Here is a 19,466-nt window from a genome sequence, read left to right on the forward strand (position 1 = left end):
ATTTTGTGGATGGCACATCACTAGGTAGGACATAAAACATTTCTTTTGTCTACCATTGTTTTAGGTCGCTAGAGGTTGTATTGATGATTAAAAAAAACATGATATAAGTTTGTGGATTCAAAAAAACCTATATTTAAACTATCTTTTTATCTAAAACCATGAAAAACACATATCTCATAAATCTCCATAACCCCATTCAGTTTTCAATAACACAATAAAAACAATTTTTAATTAGATAAAAAAAAATTAAAATCAAATTAAATTAAAAACAATCTTTTTAAACTCTGATTTATCTTTCTAATAAAATGAAAACCACTTTTATTAATTTTCTTCCTCAAAAATAATTTTATAAATACCAAAATTGTAGTTAGCGGTTGGAATCCAAGTACTTGAAAGCCATCTTTCCTTAAAAGTTTTTTTCATGACTTTCACGCACCTCTCTAGCATGGTCTAAAAACTAAAATGCAAAATAAATAAAGTTTTTAATCTAAAAATATTCAAAATTTTAAGGGAGAAAATTAAAAAAGGTAAATTAAGGGACCAAAATGTACATTTATGTTCATTTTGAATAATAAATTTGAAAAAGGCTTTAAATTTTTATCAATATCAATTCCAATCTTTGTTTTTTTAATTTTATTTTTTATAATAATTCCAAAACTCCCCACATAAAATCAATACCACATTCAACTCCTAGATAATCTACAAAACAAAGGAGAGGATATTACTTGCAATTTAAAGAGAATGAAAAGGTCTTGACAGGAAAAAATAGAACTTTTGAGGATCAAATTAAAAACAAATTAAGTCTAAGGATCAAAATGAAATAAAAGCAAGATTTAAGGGATCAACAATAAGTTTTTTCACAGTAAGTAGTGTCATAAACAGTGAAATATGAAAGGATGAAAAGTAAAAAGTGCTATCGTAAATCATAATTTTGTTTTAGCTTTTTTAAAATTTTAAATTTAATATTAGATTGGAAGGCGTTGGATATTCGGACAAATTTTCTGTCTGTGTATGAAACATAAATTACCATAATAAGATCAAAAAAAAGTAAACTAATAAAATGGGCTTCCCCGAAGCCCAATAAAACCAGTCTTCGTTGTTGATGTTTAACCATGCCATGGCTTCTGTTCACCTCCGCCATTACTAACGATTTACTGTTAACCCTAACTGGCGGAGACACAAACCAGATTGAATTCTCACTTGCAAGCAGAGAGATAGATTGATGGATAGCAGATGATATGAAGCTAAATTAAACTAAAAGGGAAATAGAGGAAACATGAGCAGCAGCATAGTAGCAAAGGAAGCAATAGAGGTGATAGCACAGAGCATCGGAATCACGAATTTGTCCCCAGATGTTTCCCTCACTCTGGCTCCCGACGTGGAGTACCGTCTCCGGGAGATCATCCAGGAGGCAATTAAATGCATGCGTCACTCAAGGAGAACTGCCTTGACTGCTCATGATGTTGACACTGCTCTCATCTTAAGAAATGTCGAGGTTTCTCCTCTTCCTCTCTCTCTTTCTTATTAATTCAATGAATGGGTTTTTGTTTTTTTAATATTTCTTTTTTTTGCAGCCAATTTATGGTTTTGGTTCTGGAGGAGATAAAGCTCCATTGCGGTTCAAAAGAGCTGCTGCTGCTGGACATAAGGATCTATATTATATCGATGACAAAGACGTCAATTTTAAACATGTAATAGCGAAATTGTTAATGTGTAATGTTCTCCTAGTTAGTTAATTAGTTTGTTTAAAAGAAGAATATGATGAAATGCAGGTGATTGAAGCCCCTCTGCCAAAACCCCCGCTTGATACTTCTCTTTCCTCACATTGGTTAGCTATTGAAGGTGTTCAGCCTGCAATTCCCGAGAATGTTCCGATTGAAGGTACGTTTCTCTTCCTAATAACATTTGCTATTCTTTCATTTGTTGATTTCATGACGCACTATTTAACCTTTGCAGCACTTGGAGTAATCTCTGATGGCAAAAAATCTGACTACAAGGATGATGGTCTTTCGATCGATGTCAAACTACCTGTCAAGGACATATTGTCAAGGGAGCTTCAGGTGAATACCAAATTGCTTATTTTGATGTGTTCCAATTCCATTTTTTCCCCTCCCTTTTGCTTAGTCATTCTAAGTTTTTTAGTGGCATTTATGATGCAAGAGCTTTTTAGGAAAATATATATTTTCCTTAATTTTATTTTTTCTATCCTTTACCATGATGCTTTTGTAGTTTTTTTTTTCTATTTAAATGGAATATTTTTCCTAGTTTATTTTTTTCTATTTAGTATTATTAGGGCTTACTAGTTTTTTTTTTTTAATAAAAGGTTGTAATAGCCTTTTAGCAAGCAGAGACAGATAAATAAAAATTGAATATTTTGGTTGTCTCCCCATACTTGTGATGTTTTTGGTCTTTGAAGGTTTTTATATGTAACAAACCCTTATATACTTCGTTTCACATCCCAAGTTCATGTCATGCTTGAATACGAAAAGTTTTTCATTCGTGAATGTGCAGCTTTACTTTGAAAAGGTCACAGAGCTTACTAAGAGGAGGTCTGAATCTGCTATCTTCAAACAAGCATTAGTGAGCTTGGCCACAGACTCAGGACTGCATCCTTTAGTTCCTTATTTCATACAGTTCATTGCTGACGAGGTAGTATCAAGAATCCTATGATTATCCATTTCTTCCCACTATCTTTAAGCAGGGATGGTAAGTTAGTTATTGAAAGTTAATGTTTTTCTACAACAATCTCAGGTTTCACGGAATCTGAATAATTTTTCTCTTCTCTTTGCTGTGATGCGCATTGCCCGAAGCCTTCTTCAAAACCCATACATTCATATTGAACCTTATGTAAGTTCATTTCCAGTTTATCAAATTTGGCTATACAACTATGTAACTGAGTCTCGGAAGGGTGTTTCATATCTGGTTATTGCTTTGATTTTCCTAGTCTTTATTGCTTTTAATTGGCACTGCAGTTTAATACTTCTGGTGGTTTGGAAGTACCTAAAACTAGTATATTTAAGTTCATGGGCTTTTCCATCTAATGTTACTTTTTTTTTCTCTTCAGCTACACCAATTAATGCCGTCTATTATTACCTGCCTAGTTGCAAAAAGATTAGGTAACAGATTTTCTGACAACCATTGGGAACTCAGAAACTTCACAGCAAACCTGGTTGCTTCAATATGCAAAAGGTGAGGACTTATTGTCAATTTCATTAGGATTATTCTTTTTTAATTTGCATTAGGTTCAAGGTTAAAAAGTAGAGCTAAATTGTTATAAGTGTAACTATTATAGGAGTACTAGTTGTTAAGAGTGCAACCTGACTTTGATCAGAGGTTAAAAGATCGAGTGTGCTAGCAGACTCAATGAGTAGAATCTATCTATAGAAATTTAAAAACTGATGGAAATAGAGGTTATTGGTAAAGCCACTTAGGATTCCAAATGTCTGAGTTCATTTTCCAAAAGAAAAAAGTGAAAAGAAAAAGATCCAAAATCGTTGTTTTTAAAAAAGATAAAAGAAGCAATTATTAGTGTTGGGATACATGCATATAAAATATATTCTGATTCATGATAGTTTTGGGCACCATATTAGTAGATAAAACAGAATGAATTATTTGGATTAGATAAAATAAGTAATTTGCACTACTATCTGAGCATAAGTAGTAAGCATATGAAAGTAACAAGTGGGCCACAATACAAGGTGCAAGTAAAAGAGAATCATTTAAAGGTTTCCCGGGGGGGGGGGGGGGGGTAGCAATTGTTCCATTTATGACAATCGCTAACCCCTCAATTCCATATCCCCATTTTGCAACTACAACCTTAATTATTACCTCACCATCAAACTCACCATTAAGTTAGATCTGCCAAATGCAATCTTATGGGACTAAAGGTGAATAACTGCATAGCCATGATTTTAATTATTTCCCCCCCTTCCATTCACATGTAGCGAAATTTAATTTCTATGCTTTGTGCACAACTAAAGGTGAATAACTGCATAGCCATGATTTTAATGGATGTCACAGTGACTGAGAGGATTTTATTATACATGCACATTCTGTTTTGCCTCCTTGTCCATATAAGCTATTTATATATCTTATCAATTGTTCTATTTTTTTGTAGATTTTCTCTGTTATTTGTCTTCTTGTCATAGAATTTACTTATATCTCTATCAGTTGGTCTTTGTAGATTTGGGCATGCTTATCACAATCTGCAGCCTCGCATCATGAGGACTCTAGTCCATGCATTCTTGGACCCGACAAAATCATTGCCACAACATTATGGTTCAATACAAGGATTAGCAGCTCTAGGACCCGGTGTGGTATGAACTAGTATCAATGATTTTATGAGCAAAACTAGCAAGTATTTCTTTCTTCAAAAAATAAAATAAAAAGGGTACTGATGTTATGCTAACTATTTTAAACTCATTTTTCAAGAAAGATAGGTCCTTTCCTACTATCTGGAATTGCAGTTTTTTAGGAAGATGTATGAAATCAAATAATCTAAGTCCTAACTGTTGCATTTTTATTTATCACTCTGTTATGGTCTTCTGACTTTTTAAATTTTTTTCCCTAACTTCTGGTTCATTTTCCCCACTCAAATGTATTACACTGTTCGGTTTAGTGTTGGTTGTTGCGTTGTCAATTTTCACTCTTCCTTCCTAGGAATCCTCTTTGTACTGGTTTGACAAATTTGAGCTTGTTCTTGATTCTGGTAGGTTCGTCTTCTTATACTACCAAATCTAGAGCCGTATTTACTCCTCCTTGAACAAGAAATGCTGCTTGAGAAGCAAAAAAAATGAGATAAAGAGACATGAAGCTTGGCAGGTTTATGGAGCTTTGACGGTGAGGCTATTTTTCAGTTTGACTTTAACTTCTGTTTATGCATAACTGAATTAACCATCAATGTAGCTTTGTTATGTACTAACATTGCTATAAACCATTCAGCGTGCAGCTGGTCTCTGTATGTATGATCGGCTCAAAATGTTACCTGGTTTGTTAATTCCACCAAGTCTTGCTATCTGGAAGAGCAATGGAAGAGTTATGACTTCAATGCCAAGTATGACTTGCTTCAACTTGTCTCATTGGGACACTTTTATACATGCATCCATTAATCCTGTGACTGGTTATGTTTACCGTTTGAAAATACCTGTAAATGCTTGTGTGGAAATGGGTCTCTATGTGGGTACCTCTTCTTTACATGTGTGCGTGTGTTTGCATTCATTATGCAAGTGCTGGATCTGGCAAAAACTAAATGTTTTAAGACCTAGTCTTGGAATTTGTTTGGGAGCAACTCTAAGGCAGAACAAGGATAGCCTTTGAAAAGGTTAATAGCAACTGCTTTCTGATATATTTTGCACATAATGAGCTGCAGATGTAATTATGATGAAGGGGGTGGTTATTCAAATATTAGGTGGGGGAGAATTTCTGGTGAGCGGACCGACCCTGCAGATGTTATGATGAAATTGTACAATTTTTTCACTACCACATGATATAATCCTTAAACAACAATTTTTTAGGAGCTTGCATCTCTGGGTGAGTTGTTTTTAGGGCTTGCGTCTCTGGGCAAGTTGGGATTTGCTTGAACCATGACAGATGATTCAGATGTTTGTCATAGTTTGACATACAACTTACCACAATCCATGTTCAATTGAAACTTTATACGGGTGTGCTCAACCCCTGATTCAGGATGCATGCCATTGTACTTTGAACTTTTATCTTATTACTTCTTTGTGTTCTTACAAATTACCCAGTTTAAAATATTCAGTATGTGCACTTAACCCTCTACCCTGCTTTTATTTCATGTCGGTCATTGCTTGCCAATAAAGATAAACGCAAAGCTAGCACAGACCACTTAATGCAGCAACCACCGCTTAAGAAAATAGCAGCAGATAGTGCAATTGGTGCCATGCCAAAGAACTCCATGCCAGTTGAGATGCAAGGGGCAGCAAGTGGATTTCCTACAGCAGTTGGAGCTTCCAGTGTGTCAGTATCAGCAATATCTCGGCAGTTATCCAATGAAAACGTGCCACGAAGAGAGATTAGTGGAAGGGGGTTAAAAACGTCAACTGTTCTCGCACAGGCTTGGAAGGAGGACATGGATGCGGGGCATTTATTAGCATCCCTCTTTGAACTTTTCAGTGAAAGCATGTTCTCCTTTACTCCCAAACCTGAGTTGTCTTTTTTCTTGTGATTAGCAGTAGATCATTAACAATGTCACTCAATATGCGTGTAAATTCTGTCAAATTCCAAGCTATTTGTTCTACAACAGGCTAATAGTAATCGATCATTGACGAATGGTGTATTGTCAAGGACACTTCTGCATGTAGAGAGAGTACAATTTTGCCAGAATTCCTCGTATAGTGGAGGAGCTGACATGTGACTATGTGCTTTCAACTACGGTGTTGTCATCTCAACAGTTTTACAAGTTCAGATCTTCCATGCCATTTAGTGTCTTTAGAGAAGTGGCATTTCATTGCTTGGGCAGATGATCTCGCCAAATTTTAATTCAACTCCACATGGTTTTTCACAACGTTAAAGAGTCGAGAGGAATGCCCAGATAGAAATCGGGCACCTTGGACATAGGCTGCTAGTTCAACCCTACATGTAGGATTGAACTCATAATCTCTGCTGATTGAAAAAGCAAACATCTCACCGGCCAATTGCATTCCACATCTTTGAGAAAGTCAATCGACGGCCAGATCATGACAGTTCCAGTCGCAAGAATATGTCACACGCCATCACTGAAGGGATTTCAATTGACGAAAATGAGGGGCAAACAAGAACAGGCGCAATTGGGATTTAAATCAAAACAATCAAGCGGGAAGACAACCACAGAAGAAACGCACCGTTTTAGTTATTTTGCAATATTATTAGAAGACACATGTAATAAGTAATATTTCCTTTATGTTCGGAACAAACTTATTGTGTGTATATAAATGGTTACAACATAATATAACACACGATGAAAAATTGTAAGGCAGGAAACGCATGAAGAAGGATTCGGGTGAATCATTTCTTGTTTTCTATACAGTTTTAGTCTTTCGCATTTAACCATTTCCTTCTATACACTGCAAATTGAATTGCAACCCGCATCCCTTAAAACCACAATTAAGCTCAGTTATCGGTAACAGGGAAGCTACTCAATTCCACCTATAACAACTAGTATCAGAGCCAACCTTCCTTGGCTGAGGCTATGGCGCCAGACACTCGCACCACAGAGATGAAAAGGCTTGAGGAATCCATTGAACTGATTAAAAGAGAAACCAACCACAAATATGACTTACTCGTTACTCTTGTGAAAGATCAAGGTCAGAAGCTGGACACCACCACAGGATATCATGGAACACAAATAGAAGACATAAAGAATTTGCTCAGTGATCTGACGCAACAGCTGGAGTTTGTCATGCAAAGAATTCCATTTGCTGCAGGGGAATCTAGCCAAGGCAGGGATAAGCAGACGACTCATCAGAATGAATCCACTGGCAGACCTAGCTATTCCAACGAGGGAAGATCAACCACTTACAAGGTACACAGGCCAAAACATCTCTTTCCAGTATTCGGGGGGGATGATGTGCATAGATGGTTGTATAAATGCAATCAGTACTTTGAGATTGAGGATATTGAAGACTCCGAGAAACTGAAACTTGCTTCTTATTATTTAGATGGTATAGCTTTATACTGGCATCAAAATTTCATGAGAAACTTAAATAATCGGAGAGTAAGTTGGGATGAGTATGTAGAAGCCTTGTATTACCGATTCGGAGGACAGAAGGACCCTATGGAAGACCTGATTGATCTGAAACAAACAGGGACACTAGAAAACTATATCCATGATTTTGACATATTATGGAATAAGGCAGGCATAAGGGAAAAACAAGCCTTGTTTATATTCTTAGGGGGTCTAGAATTGGAGATCAAAAACACTGTGAAAATGTTCGAACCTAAAGATTTGAGGCAAGCTTACAATCTCGCTAGGCTACATGCAAACACCTTAGCTCACAGACAAAATGCAGGAGTAACTACAAAACACCCAGCCTCCACTATCAGCCACAGCCTGCCACAAAAAACCATGCAACCACAAGACGTAAATATTACAAATCTTGCAGTAGCCAACTTACTCAAGGCAAATCCTACATACTTGAAAAATAACAGTACTCAAAATCCTTTCAACCAAACTGCCAACAAACCGTCCAAATCTATAAAAAACCAAGAGTTTGAAGAACGTAGGTTAAAAGGATTATGTTTCTGGTGTGATGACAAATTTGTTCCAGGTCATAGGTGCAGAAACAAGAGATTGTACTCTCTTAGTATTATAGACGAGGAGGAAGAATTTAAGGGGGGGAGCAGCTTGAGGAAGGGTGCCCAACTGGAGAATTAATACCCCAAATTTCACTAAATGCACTAGAGGGAACTGTCGGGTTCCACACCATGAAAGTCACAGGGAAAGTGGGAAAACAGGTTCTTCACATTCTTGTAGATTCGGGGAGCACTCACAACTTCTTAAACTCGTCATTAGCCCATAAGTTACAAAATCACTTAACCACCATCACTCCTATAACTATACAAGCTGCAAATGGAGGGAAGATGTCGTGTACTTCAGTGTGTGAAGGTTTGAAATGGGAGATTCAAGGGGTGTGCTTTGAAGCCGATGTGTTCATCATGGACCTGAGTAACTACGACATGGTGTTAGGTGTTCAATGGCTCTCAATGCTGGGGGACATTCTGTGCAACTACAAACATCTTTGGATGTCTTTTGATTGGCAGGGTCAAAGAGTGCTGCTGAAGGGTGAGAGTCCAATTACATTCCAAGCTATTGAGCTCGCACAACTACAGGGGTTATTAAACAATTCAGAGCAAGTGACCGAATCACTTATGTAGTCTACATGTCTTAGAGGATGATGATCTCACTCTTAACTCCCTGACAGTAAAACGACATCAACACCAGGATACTGCATTAACTACATTGTTAGAGGATTACAGTGATCTTTTTCAGGAGCCTGAAGGATTACCTTCAGCAAGGGGGCATGCTCACATTATTCCCTTGAAGGAAGGGAGTCAACCCGTTAACTTGAGACCATACAGGTACTCAGGGCTGCAGAAGGATGTACTCGAAAAAATGGTGGAGGAAATGCTGGGAATTGGAATTATAAGGCTTAGTAACAACCCTTTTGCCTCTCCTGTAGTATTGGTTAAAAAGAAAGACTCCACATGGCGACTCTGTGTCGATTATAGGGCATTGAATAAATTAACCATCAAGGATAAATACCCCATTCCAGTGGTGGAGGAGTTGTTGGAGGAATTGGTGGGAGCAACAGTATTTTCGAAGATCGATCTTCGATCGGGTTATCACCAGATTCGGATGGGTGCAGGGGAGGAGTTCAAGACAGCTTTCAGGACACATAATGGTCACTACGAGTTCTTGGTTATGCCGTTTGGGTTAACCAATGCTCCAGCTACATTTCAGAGCTTGATGAACGAGGTTTTCAGAACTCATCTCAGGAAATTCATCTTGGTATTTTTCGACGACATACTAATCTACAGCAAGACATTTGCAGCTCACTATGAACACTTACAGACTGTTTTCGACCTCCTGAGGATACACCAGCTGGTTGCAAAGGAAAGTAAGTGTAGCTTTGGCAGCGAACAAGTCAAATATTTGGGCCACATTATATCCAAATACGGAGTTGCTATAGACCCCAACAAAATCCAAGCTATAATTGAGTGGCCATTGCCTAAGAACTTACGGCAACTCAGGGGGTTTTTAGGGCTTACTAGCTACTACAGAAGGTTTGTCAAAGGATACGGATCCATTTGCAAGCCCTTGACACAACTCCTTAAAAAGGATGCCTTCGGTTGGAACCTAGAAGCAACTACTGCATTTACCTTACTTAAAGAGCTGATGACTACACCTCCAGTATTATCCTTGCCAGCTCTAGATAAATTGTTTGTGGTAGAGACAGACGCATCCATGGTGGGTGTAGGGGCAATATTGATGCAAGAGGGCCACCCCATCGCCTACATCAGCAAGTCTCTAAGGCCTAAACAACAGGCTATGTCTATTTACGAAAAAGAAATGTTGGCTATACTACATGTAGTCAACAAATGGAGGCATTACCTATGAGGACGACACTTTAAGATTCGCACGGATCATGTAAGTGTTAAATATTTGCTTGATCAGAAGATAGTTACTCCTATGCAACACCAATGGCTAATTAAACTAATGGGGTATGACTATGAGATTGAATATCGAAAGGGGAAAGACAATGTGGCAGCCGATGCCCTCTCACGAGCTTCAAGCCAAGCACTTTATTCCTTGGTTGTTTCTTCAGTATCTACCCAACTTATGGAGGAGGTTGCACAATCTTGGCACAAGGATCCACATTTACAGGCTATCATTCAGAACCTGCAAGTCTCTCCTACTTCACTATCACATTATGCATGGGTTAATGGCCACCTACAGAGGAAAGGCAAAATTATGGTGGGACGTGATATGGAATTACACAGCAAGCTAATTTCATTATACCACAGCTCAGCCGTGGGTGGTCACTCAGGAAGCACAGCTACTGCAAAAAGAGTGGGCAGTCTGTTCTACTGGAAGGGCCAGCAGAAACATGTCCGATAATTTGTGCGAGCATGCTCAATCTGTCAGCAAAACAAGCATGAGAATGTAGCTACTCCTGGCCTACTACAACCCCTGCCTATACCTTATGCTCCATTCATTGATATCAGCATGGATTTCATCGATGGACTCCCTAAATCAGAAGGCAAAGATGCCATTATGGTGGTCGTCGATCGCTTCAGCAAATATGCTCACTTCATGAGCCTTAGCCACCCCTATTCAGCACCTACAGTGGCTAAGATATTCATGGATAATGTGTATAAACTACATGGACTTCCAGCATCAGTTGTCAGCGACCGAAACACAGTCTTTTTGAGCACATTCTGGAAAGAATTGTTTACCATACAAGGGGTTAACTTATTATACTCATCAGCTTATCACCCTCAAACCGATGGTCAGACAGAGATCGTCAATAAATGTGTGGAAAACTATCTCAGATGCATGACAGGGACCAATCCCAATCAGTGGGCACGTTGGCTATCACTTGCGGAATGGTGGTACAATACCAATTTCCATTCTTCAACGCAGCTCACTCCCTATGAAATACTGTACGGTTTTCCTCCTCCTATTCATGTTCCTTATTTTCCTAGAGATTCTACTGTGGAGTCAATTGATGACATCCTAACCAGACGTGAAGCAATGCTCAAGCAAGTCAAACAGAACCTACAAACTGCTCAGAACAGGATGACACAAATTGCTAATAACAGACGCAGTGAAAGGAGCTTCTCTATAGGGGACTGTGTTTATCTTAAACTCCAGCACTACAGGCAAAAATCAGTAGTCCACAGGTCATCACAAAAACTATCCGCAAAGTATTTCGGTCCTTACCTGGTGATCAACAGAATTGGCAATGTAGCATACAAGCTCGAGCTTCCATCTTCATCGACCATACATCCGGTGTTCCACGTATCACAATTGAAACGACATGTTGGGAGCCACCCAGTACAACCTACACTGCCACAAATGCCTCCAACCCCTGCAGTACAACCACAAGCAACATTAGACAAAAGAATCGTGAAGAGAAAGAATCAGGCCGCTACCCAATTATTAATTCATTGGAAGGGATTCTCACCTGCAGACGCTACCTGGGAATATGCCGAAGACATCACGACTCATTTTCCACAGTTTAACCTTGGGGACAAGGTTGTTTCAATGGGGGAAGATTTGTCACACGCCATCACTGAAGGGATTTCAATTGACGAAAATGAGGGGCAAACAAGAACAGGCGCAATTGGGATTTAAATCAAAACAATCAAGCGGGAAGACAACCACAGAAGAAACGCACCATTTTAGTTATTTTGCAATATTATTAGAAGACACGTGTAATAAGTAATATTTCCTTTATGTTCGGAACAAACTTATTGTGTGTATATAAATGGTTACAACACACACGATGAAAAATTATAAGGCAGGAAACGCATGAAGAAGGATTCGGGTGAATCATTTCTTGTTTTCTATACAGTTTTAGTCTTTCACATTTAACCATTTCCTTCTATACACTGCAAATTGAATTGCAACCCGCATCCCTTAAAACCACAATTAAGCTCAGTTATCGGTAACAGGGAAGCTACTCAATTCCACCCATAACAGAATAACATCTCAGGAATCAGATTGAGACGAAAAATATTCTTCATGTCCATTTGATTTACAGATATATTTTTTGTAATTGGGAAATGGTGACTTAGCGCATCATCCAACATTAAATTCGGCAACGCATGCTAGTTTCAACAAGAATGTGCAGACACTAGTCGGAAGTCGGAAATATCATGAAGAAATTGCAAGGTTTCCACTGGCATTATTCCACAAGGACCTCAATACACTCGGAGAAGGCAAACATACTCGGAGATAAATTACTCGATTGAGCTTAGCAATCAATACACAGCTAAATCCCCCCTCTCCCCAAACTAAAAACAAAGAATCAAAAGAAGAGCTTTCTTGGAGATGGTCTGGTTGGAACAGTGGAAGATGAGGTGGACGACTTGAGAGGAACTGGAATTCCCTTGGCTACTTGACTCCCTGACATTCTGTCTACCAGTTTTGCAGCCTTCGGGTCTGTTAGAAGTGACTTCTGAAATGACTGTGAGAAGCCAGTGGCAATAATAGTCACATGAATCTCTCCATTATAACGATCATCAACAACAGCCCCAAATATTATGTTTGCAGATGGATCAGCCAAACTGGTCACAACCTGGAAACTCATTGTATATATACAGATATTAATACCAGAATGTAGAAGAAAGAACTCAGTCACAACAAATCCAACAATTATGAAAATGAAAGCAACTTTATCTTTGCCATCACCATACATGTTAAAGTACAACAGACTAGCTGGGAGCTTTCATGAAACCTACTATCTTATAGCATGTTGATATTTATTATCCTGATCATTGAAACTCAAACATTTGATCCCTGCCCTAAACTGGGTGTTAATATCAGCATTGAGGTAAGAAATCATTGGCTATACATCTCATAAATTCATGGTTGACCGGGGCAGTTCAAAGAGATCCAGTGGGTAAAAAGCAAGTGAGATCCTTTGAAACCCTAATATCTACTACTATCATGTCCTACATCAGGATATATCAATCATGCTGTGTCCAATGACCCCACTCTACAGCATCTCTTTGCTCGCTTGAGAACTTTGTTCTAAATCAAAAGACATTGGTACGACTTGATGCAGGGGGTTCCCTTTTCAATCAGAAAATTTAGAAATTGAAAGGTAATAAAGTACCTGGGACACTCTATTCACTTCCTGTAATGTTATGTCCTTTCCTCCAGTAATATTGTATACCACTCCAGTAGCTGACTGGATTGATGACCCAATCAAGGGCGCCAGAGTTGCTTGTTCAGCTGCTTCTTCAGCACGATTTTTGCTGGAGGAAACTCCAATTCCAAGCATTGCAGTACCTGAATTTTTCATCACTGCCTGTACATCTGCAAAATCCACATTAACTAGTCCAGGTATCTGCAAAACAAGAGGAACAGACTTTACACTTTGCAGGAAAGTACAGAAGTAGAAAATCACTGGTGAAAAAAAATTATGAAAGAGAAAGTGCAGTGTCCAATAATAAACGTAGTCATCATTCAAAAGACCATATAAACAGTGTGCAATAATAACCCACAATCTATTTATTTAATTAATTTTTATTTGCAAGAAAACAAATTTTATGAATAATACCGCAAGGTGATCAACCCTCATACACAAAAGAAGCAATTCTTGGTAAAGGGGCTACCTCTAAATAGCCCATGAAAGGCTAAGCAGCCGAGGGAAATTTAAGTAGAAATTCAACAAGGGATTCAAGTCAATACAGTTAAAATAAAGAGTAAAATGTGTCAGACCCCCTAAACTATTGGTCAAAGTACAAATACTTCATCTTAATTTTATTCAATGCAGATCTCCATGAGGAAAACTAAGAGAAAAAATTAGTCCCTCTACTAAGTTTGAAGTGGGTTAGGTTTCAGTCCAAATTGGGTTGGTATTTGCCACATGACCAGCACATGCCACTAAATGACCCTAAGCACAAGTGATTCTCTCATGAATTTGTGCATCAAGGCTCATCGCTTGACAAATACTAACCCCAATTTGGATGGAAACCTAACCTAACTTAGTAAAGGGACTAATTTTTAGTCTCAATTATCTTCAGGGATTATCTACGCTGAATAAATAAAAATAGAAACTATATGCGCTTTGACTAATAGTTCAAGGGGCCCTAGCACATTTTAAGGAAGATTTACCCAAACATAAATGTACAAGGATGGGAAGAAAGACAGGAATGCGGTCATGTTCTAAGGAAGATTGGGGAAAAAAAGAAGCAAGAACATTCTGCTTGTAATGGTAAATTGCCAAGCATGTTATGTGGCCATAAACAAATCAAGATACTGTTGCTTCATTGAAACTGTAACAGGCAACTTACAACTTGTAAATTCAGCTGGTCTAAAGACTAAAACATGGTAATATACTTCAGTGTTTCATGGATCCACTCACAGTAATAATATCTGAAATTCCTTGCACTCCTTGCCGTAAAACATCATCGGCCAGGAGGAAAGCATCCTGGAGGGGTGTCTGCTCATCAGCAATATCAAGCAGGCGGTCATTGGGGATCACTATTAGAGTATCCACATTTTTTTGCAATTTCTCAATAGCCTCTAATGCCTGCAAGCATGAAAATCTGCTCATCAGCAATATCAAGCAGGCGGTCATTGGGGATCACTATTAGAGTATCCACATTTTTTTGCAATTTCTCAATAGCCTCTAATGCCTGCAAGCATGAAAATTGTCTATACTCTCAAAAATTGACCTTTGGAGGAAAGAAAGTTCATTCTATTTTAATAAGCACATCTAAGAAACACCAGTTTCTACAGCAGGCTAAAGGGATGGAAACAGCTATTAGTAACAAAAAAAGGAGCAAACTTTTCTCTAATTATAATCTCTTTTTTTTCCTCGGAACAATACTTCACAAGTAAAAATCTTTCATGCGATGAAACCAACAACACCACCTGCCTGCAAGGATCTTTTTCGCCCCTCAAAGCTGAAAGGATACGTAACCACACCAACAGTCAAATATCCTGCCTCCTTTGATATCTGAGCTACAACTGGGGCAGCACCGGATCCCGTACCTCCACCCATACCAGCTGTTATAAAGACAAGGTCTGATCCCTTTAGCGCATTTGCTATCGCATCTTTTGATTCCTCTGCTGCTTGTTCTCCCAAAAGCGGATTCCCCCCAGTACCTGAATCACTGACAAGTGAAGGAGTCAAAGGGACACATATAAATACCCCACAACAGATACAAAGAAAACGCAACGAGGCCCCGAAAGCAGTTATAAAAAACTAGGTGGTTAACTGTGTGAGATGCATTACAAAATTGGAAATGTCTAAAGAGGAGCGAGGAGGAAAAAAAAAACACAAGAAGAAGAGTGGGAGACCTAGTCCGCGAGTCAAAAGCTCTCCAATTTGAAGTGGGTTCTGGGCAGCAGACTGTACAAGTGCTTGAGCATCCGTGTTTATGGCGTAGAAATCGATACCCTGTTTTTTTTTCCCCCAAAACCGAATCAATATATTTTGAGCACATCATTGTTAATGAGTTGAGATTAGACATGAATGAAGAGAAGACGGTTAAAAAATCTCAAAGTAGACAACTTAAACACATGATCAGTTACCAAATTAGAAGAAGAAGTGGGTTTTACTTAGAATGATGAAGAATAAAAGGTAGAAGAACCTGCAAATCGCTGCCTATCATGCGATTAACGGCATTGTTGCCACCGCCACCAACACCAACAACCTTTATCTTGGCAGACTCCATGGGGGCAAAGGAACAGCTTACACTGCCATGTTTCGATGATGACAGTCTCCTTTTCTGTGAGAAACGGCATAGTTGTTTCTGAAATGAAGTTGAAAATGAAGGAGACGATGTGTTGGGGTTTGCTAGTTGAAGTTGAAGTGTTGCCATATCTGTCTTTCTAATTGCAAATATTTTTGGTTTATGAGAAAACAAAAAGGCGAGTGAGAGACAAGAAGAGGTTTTATCTAGGGTTTTTTTAAGTTTTATGAATATTTCACATTTTCTTCTTGTTAGGACGGATAAAAGGCAGAGATGCTGAGAGATATTTTGTTTTTCGAGTTGAATCAAAAGATTGGGTGGACCCCTTTTCTGCTTCAACCAAGGTTGTCAAAAACGCATTTTTGACACGACACGGAACATTCAATTTAAACTCGACTCGTAAACTCGAATCGTAAAATCGTAAAATCGGAAGTAAAATTTTTTTAATTAAAATCGTAAAATCGGAAGTAAATTTTTTCTAGCTAAAATCGTAAAATCGCAAGTAAAATATTTTAAACAATACAAATATCCAAACATATTAAATTACATAATTCAAATAAAAGTAAAATAAACAATACAAATATCCAAACATCTTAAAATACATAATTCAAATAAAAGTAAAATAAACAATACAAATATCCAAACATCTTAAAATACATAATTCAAATAAAAATTCATACATGTCCATAGTATTTCAATAAGTAAAAGTTAACACACCTAAAATAAACAGTCTGTAGGTGTGTCATGTAAACTAAACACACCCTCATTGCCTTTGTCTCCCTCGTTATTCCTAAAACAGTAATTAAAATCATTACCATCTAAAAGATTATTACTACTACTACTCGTACCAGCACCGATATTAAGAACATTAGTGCTACTGCTAGTACCAGGACCAACACCAATGTTGTCAACAATATGTAACTCCAAGCTCCTTGAATTATCTGGATTGACATCATTCTGAATCTCTAAATCATCTTCAGTTCCATGACACTCCATCCCAACATCATTAAGATTTTCTTCATCATCACTTTCATTTTCTTTACCGTTTTTCCTTCGTGTTGCACCATCAATGACATCAAGCAAATTAAAGTTGGATGAACCATCATGTTTCTCTCCCTCGGTTATCCAATCATCATCAGATGAGAGATTATCAAAAGCTTCACCAAAATCATTAGCTTGCTTTTTGACTTGGCTATCATTTAATTTGAGATTGCACATTACAAATACCAAGTCATTCATTTTTTTCTGGTGCAAACGATTTCTTCGTTTTGTATGAACCTATGTAAGCAATTTAAATTAATACCATATAAGATTCTTATAAAATATAAAAACATTAAAAGGAAAAAGGAAAAGGAAAAAACTTACCATCTCAAATGCACTCCAATTTCGCTCGCATCCAGATGAACTACAAGTCAAGCTTAGAACTCGAATTGCAAATTTTTGTAGCTCTGGACATTCATCCCCATAAGAATCCCACCATTTAGCTGGAGTCTTTTTATCCCTTGTTATCTTAGCCGCCTCAATACCGAACAACCCACTTGCATCCTTGAATGAATCAAGTTGCAAGTCAATTTTACACATTTCACTTGCATCGGGCACCATCCTTTCTAAGCATTGATATAATCCAATTTTAATGTTGGCATTAACTTTAAAATTAGAATTATAATGATAATGAGGATTCAAATAATATGCTGCTGCATGTAAAGGTCTGTGAAGTTGAAGTTCCCATCTTGCATCAATGATATTCCATATAGGCATATAACTACAAAACAAATAAGAATATTATCATCAATATTATAATCAAATGATAGTATCATAGTAGTAAATAAATAATTAGCAAGATATATAATTAGTACCTTTTTTTCACATAACCAAAATTCACTTGTATCTTCTCTTTTGCTTGATCCATTGCTTCATATATAAAACCCATAGCTGGTTTCTCATCTGAATCAACCAATCGAAGAACTTTTATCAGAGGATATGCTGCCTTAATACATGTAGTAACATCATGCCAAAACTTGCTGTCCAAAACACAACTTTGAATTCGCTTCCCTTCTTCTATTTTTGAAAACCTACATGACCTCCATTGGATGGAAGTAAACATTGTCATCAACTGTATCTTACAATCACTCAAACATCCAAGAGTTAAGTATGCAGTAGCAAATCTAGTGGCAGCAGGCCTAATCAAATCCTTTCCTTTTGTGAAGTGTCTGAGCATGGAAATGAGAATAGTTCTTGAATATATGTATGAAGTGATTCTCCTCCCATTAGCAATAGTTACTTGATGGACCTCTAGTTTCTTCTCAAAATCTTCCAATATCAAGTCAATACAATGGGCTGCACATGGTGTCCAAAACAATCTTTTTCTTTTTCCCATCAATAATTGCCCTGCTGCCTTATAATTTGCAGCATTGTCAGTGACTACTTGCACCACATTTTCCTCTCCAATCCTCTCCACAATAGCATCCAACATCTCAAATACTTTATCAGCAGTCTTGGATATATTAGAGGTATCTACAGATGATAAAAAAACAGTCCCTTTAGGACTATTAACCAAAAAGTTGCAAATAGAACGCCTTTTCTTATCAGTCCATCCATCAGACATTATTGAGCAACCTGTTTTTTTCCATTCTAAGTTGTACTCCTTAAGCAAGTTGATTGTGTGATCTACTTCTTGCTTCAAATACTTCTCTCTAATATCATGGTAGGATGGAGGCTTAAAACCTGGCCCATGCTTTGCAACCAATTCAAGTGCCTTAACAAATTCAGGGTTTTTCACACAATTAAATGGAATTGCACTGGTGTAGAAAAATCTTGCAATTTGTTGACATGCTTCTTCTCTAAGATCTTTTTTCAGCAGGTGATTGATGGTAGTTTGTGTACTTCCACTCCCACTTGCTACTCTCTTTCCTTTGTCCACTGAGGTAATTTCATTCCCTTCATCATTATCTTCATCTTTTCCAATATATTGGAAAGCCTTTCTTTTCTTCTCAGATGCTTCTTGATTTTTCACCAGAAGATTCAAAATTATCTTCTTTACATCTTCTAGTACTTGCTGGCATGGCTCAACATCCTTTCGAGTGCAAGCCAAATGATGCTTGAAACGGTAAATGCCTCCACTAATAATTTTCTGACAAAACTTGCACTGCACTTTTTTTGAATTCTTGTCAACATCTATACCATATTGCCATCCCACGTCAAGTCTATTGCCACTTGTAGTTTTTTTAGAAGCCATGTATCCTACAATTCAAGAATAATTTGTTTCTTGCAGATCAATCATTTGTTTAAGAATTACAATTTACAAATATGCATGTTGTATCCTACAAAAATACATTCACAGGTTAACAAAGAAGAGTCATTTTTTTTCATTTTTTTCTTATTGGAACTGTAATCCTAGATGGATAAATCATGATAGTTTAGACGTGAATTGTTTTCTTATGAAATACTTTTATTTATACATAGTTTTTTTGATTAGCAATTCTGATTACTCAACATCTTTTGCTCCAAATTTGCAACCATTATTACATTCCTTT

The 19,466-nt window shown here is 37.5% G+C and overlaps 3 protein-coding genes across 3 annotated transcripts; 1 reads left to right on the forward strand and 2 right to left on the reverse strand.

Moving 5' to 3' along the window:
• Positions 1–1,072: 1,072 nt before the first annotated feature.
• On the forward strand, positions 1,073–6,421 carry LOC118056811 (transcription initiation factor TFIID subunit 6-like). The gene is given in 12 exon segments (XM_035069172.2): positions 1,073–1,495; positions 1,575–1,691; positions 1,773–1,881; positions 1,957–2,060; positions 2,512–2,649; positions 2,752–2,847; positions 3,065–3,189; positions 4,184–4,316; positions 4,713–4,793; positions 4,795–4,839; positions 4,942–5,053; positions 5,823–6,421. Coding segments are annotated over 12 exon segments (1,644 nt in total). The 5' UTR covers positions 1,073–1,276; the 3' UTR covers positions 6,188–6,421.
• Positions 6,422–12,379: 5,958 nt separating this feature from the next.
• LOC118056810 (cell division protein FtsZ homolog 1, chloroplastic) lies at positions 12,380–16,246 on the reverse strand. Its single transcript, XM_073409201.1, has 6 exons — positions 15,832–16,246; positions 15,539–15,638; positions 15,114–15,343; positions 14,598–14,765; positions 13,344–13,577; positions 12,380–12,803 (listed from the first exon to the last, which is right to left on the reverse strand). Exons 1-6 carry the CDS (start codon positions 16,060–16,062, stop codon positions 12,534–12,536), a joined length of 1,233 nt encoding a protein of 410 aa, XP_073265302.1. The 5' UTR covers positions 16,063–16,246; the 3' UTR covers positions 12,380–12,533.
• A 404-nt stretch (positions 16,247–16,650) lies between these two features.
• Positions 16,651–18,792, reverse strand: LOC118056784 (uncharacterized). Its single transcript, XM_035069129.2, has 3 exons — positions 17,790–18,792; positions 17,299–17,695; positions 16,651–17,211 (listed from the first exon to the last, which is right to left on the reverse strand). Exons 1-3 carry the CDS (start codon positions 18,536–18,538, stop codon positions 16,651–16,653), a joined length of 1,707 nt encoding a protein of 568 aa, XP_034925020.2. The 5' UTR covers positions 18,539–18,792.
• Positions 18,793–19,466: the final 674 nt, after the last annotated feature.

This window comes from Populus alba, chromosome 1 (genome assembly GCF_005239225.2).
Source record: "Populus alba chromosome 1, ASM523922v2, whole genome shotgun sequence".
NCBI lineage: Eukaryota > Viridiplantae > Streptophyta > Magnoliopsida > Malpighiales > Salicaceae > Populus > Populus alba.

Coding starts and splice junctions, on each gene's coding strand:
- LOC118056810 (XM_073409201.1), bottom strand. CDS start 16,062: ATGGCAACACTTCAACTTCAACTAGCAAACCCCAACACATCGTCTCCT. Junction 15,344..15,538: donor GCTTTTGACTCGCGGACTAG/GTCTCCCACTCT, acceptor TCAGTGATTCAG/GTACTGGGGGGAATCCGCTT. Junction 14,766..15,113: donor GGCGAAAAAGATCCTTGCAG/GCAGGTGGTGTT, acceptor TCATGCTTGCAG/GCATTAGAGGCTATTGAGAA.
- LOC118056784 (XM_035069129.2), bottom strand. CDS start 18,538: ATGTCTGATGGATGGACTGATAAGAAAAGGCGTTCTATTTGCAACTTT. Junction 17,696..17,789: donor TTTGGTTATGTGAAAAAAAG/GTACTAATTATA, acceptor TTTGTTTTGTAG/TTATATGCCTATATGGAATA. Junction 17,212..17,298: donor ATTGGAGTGCATTTGAGATG/GTAAGTTTTTTC, acceptor TTGCTTACATAG/GTTCATACAAAACGAAGAAA.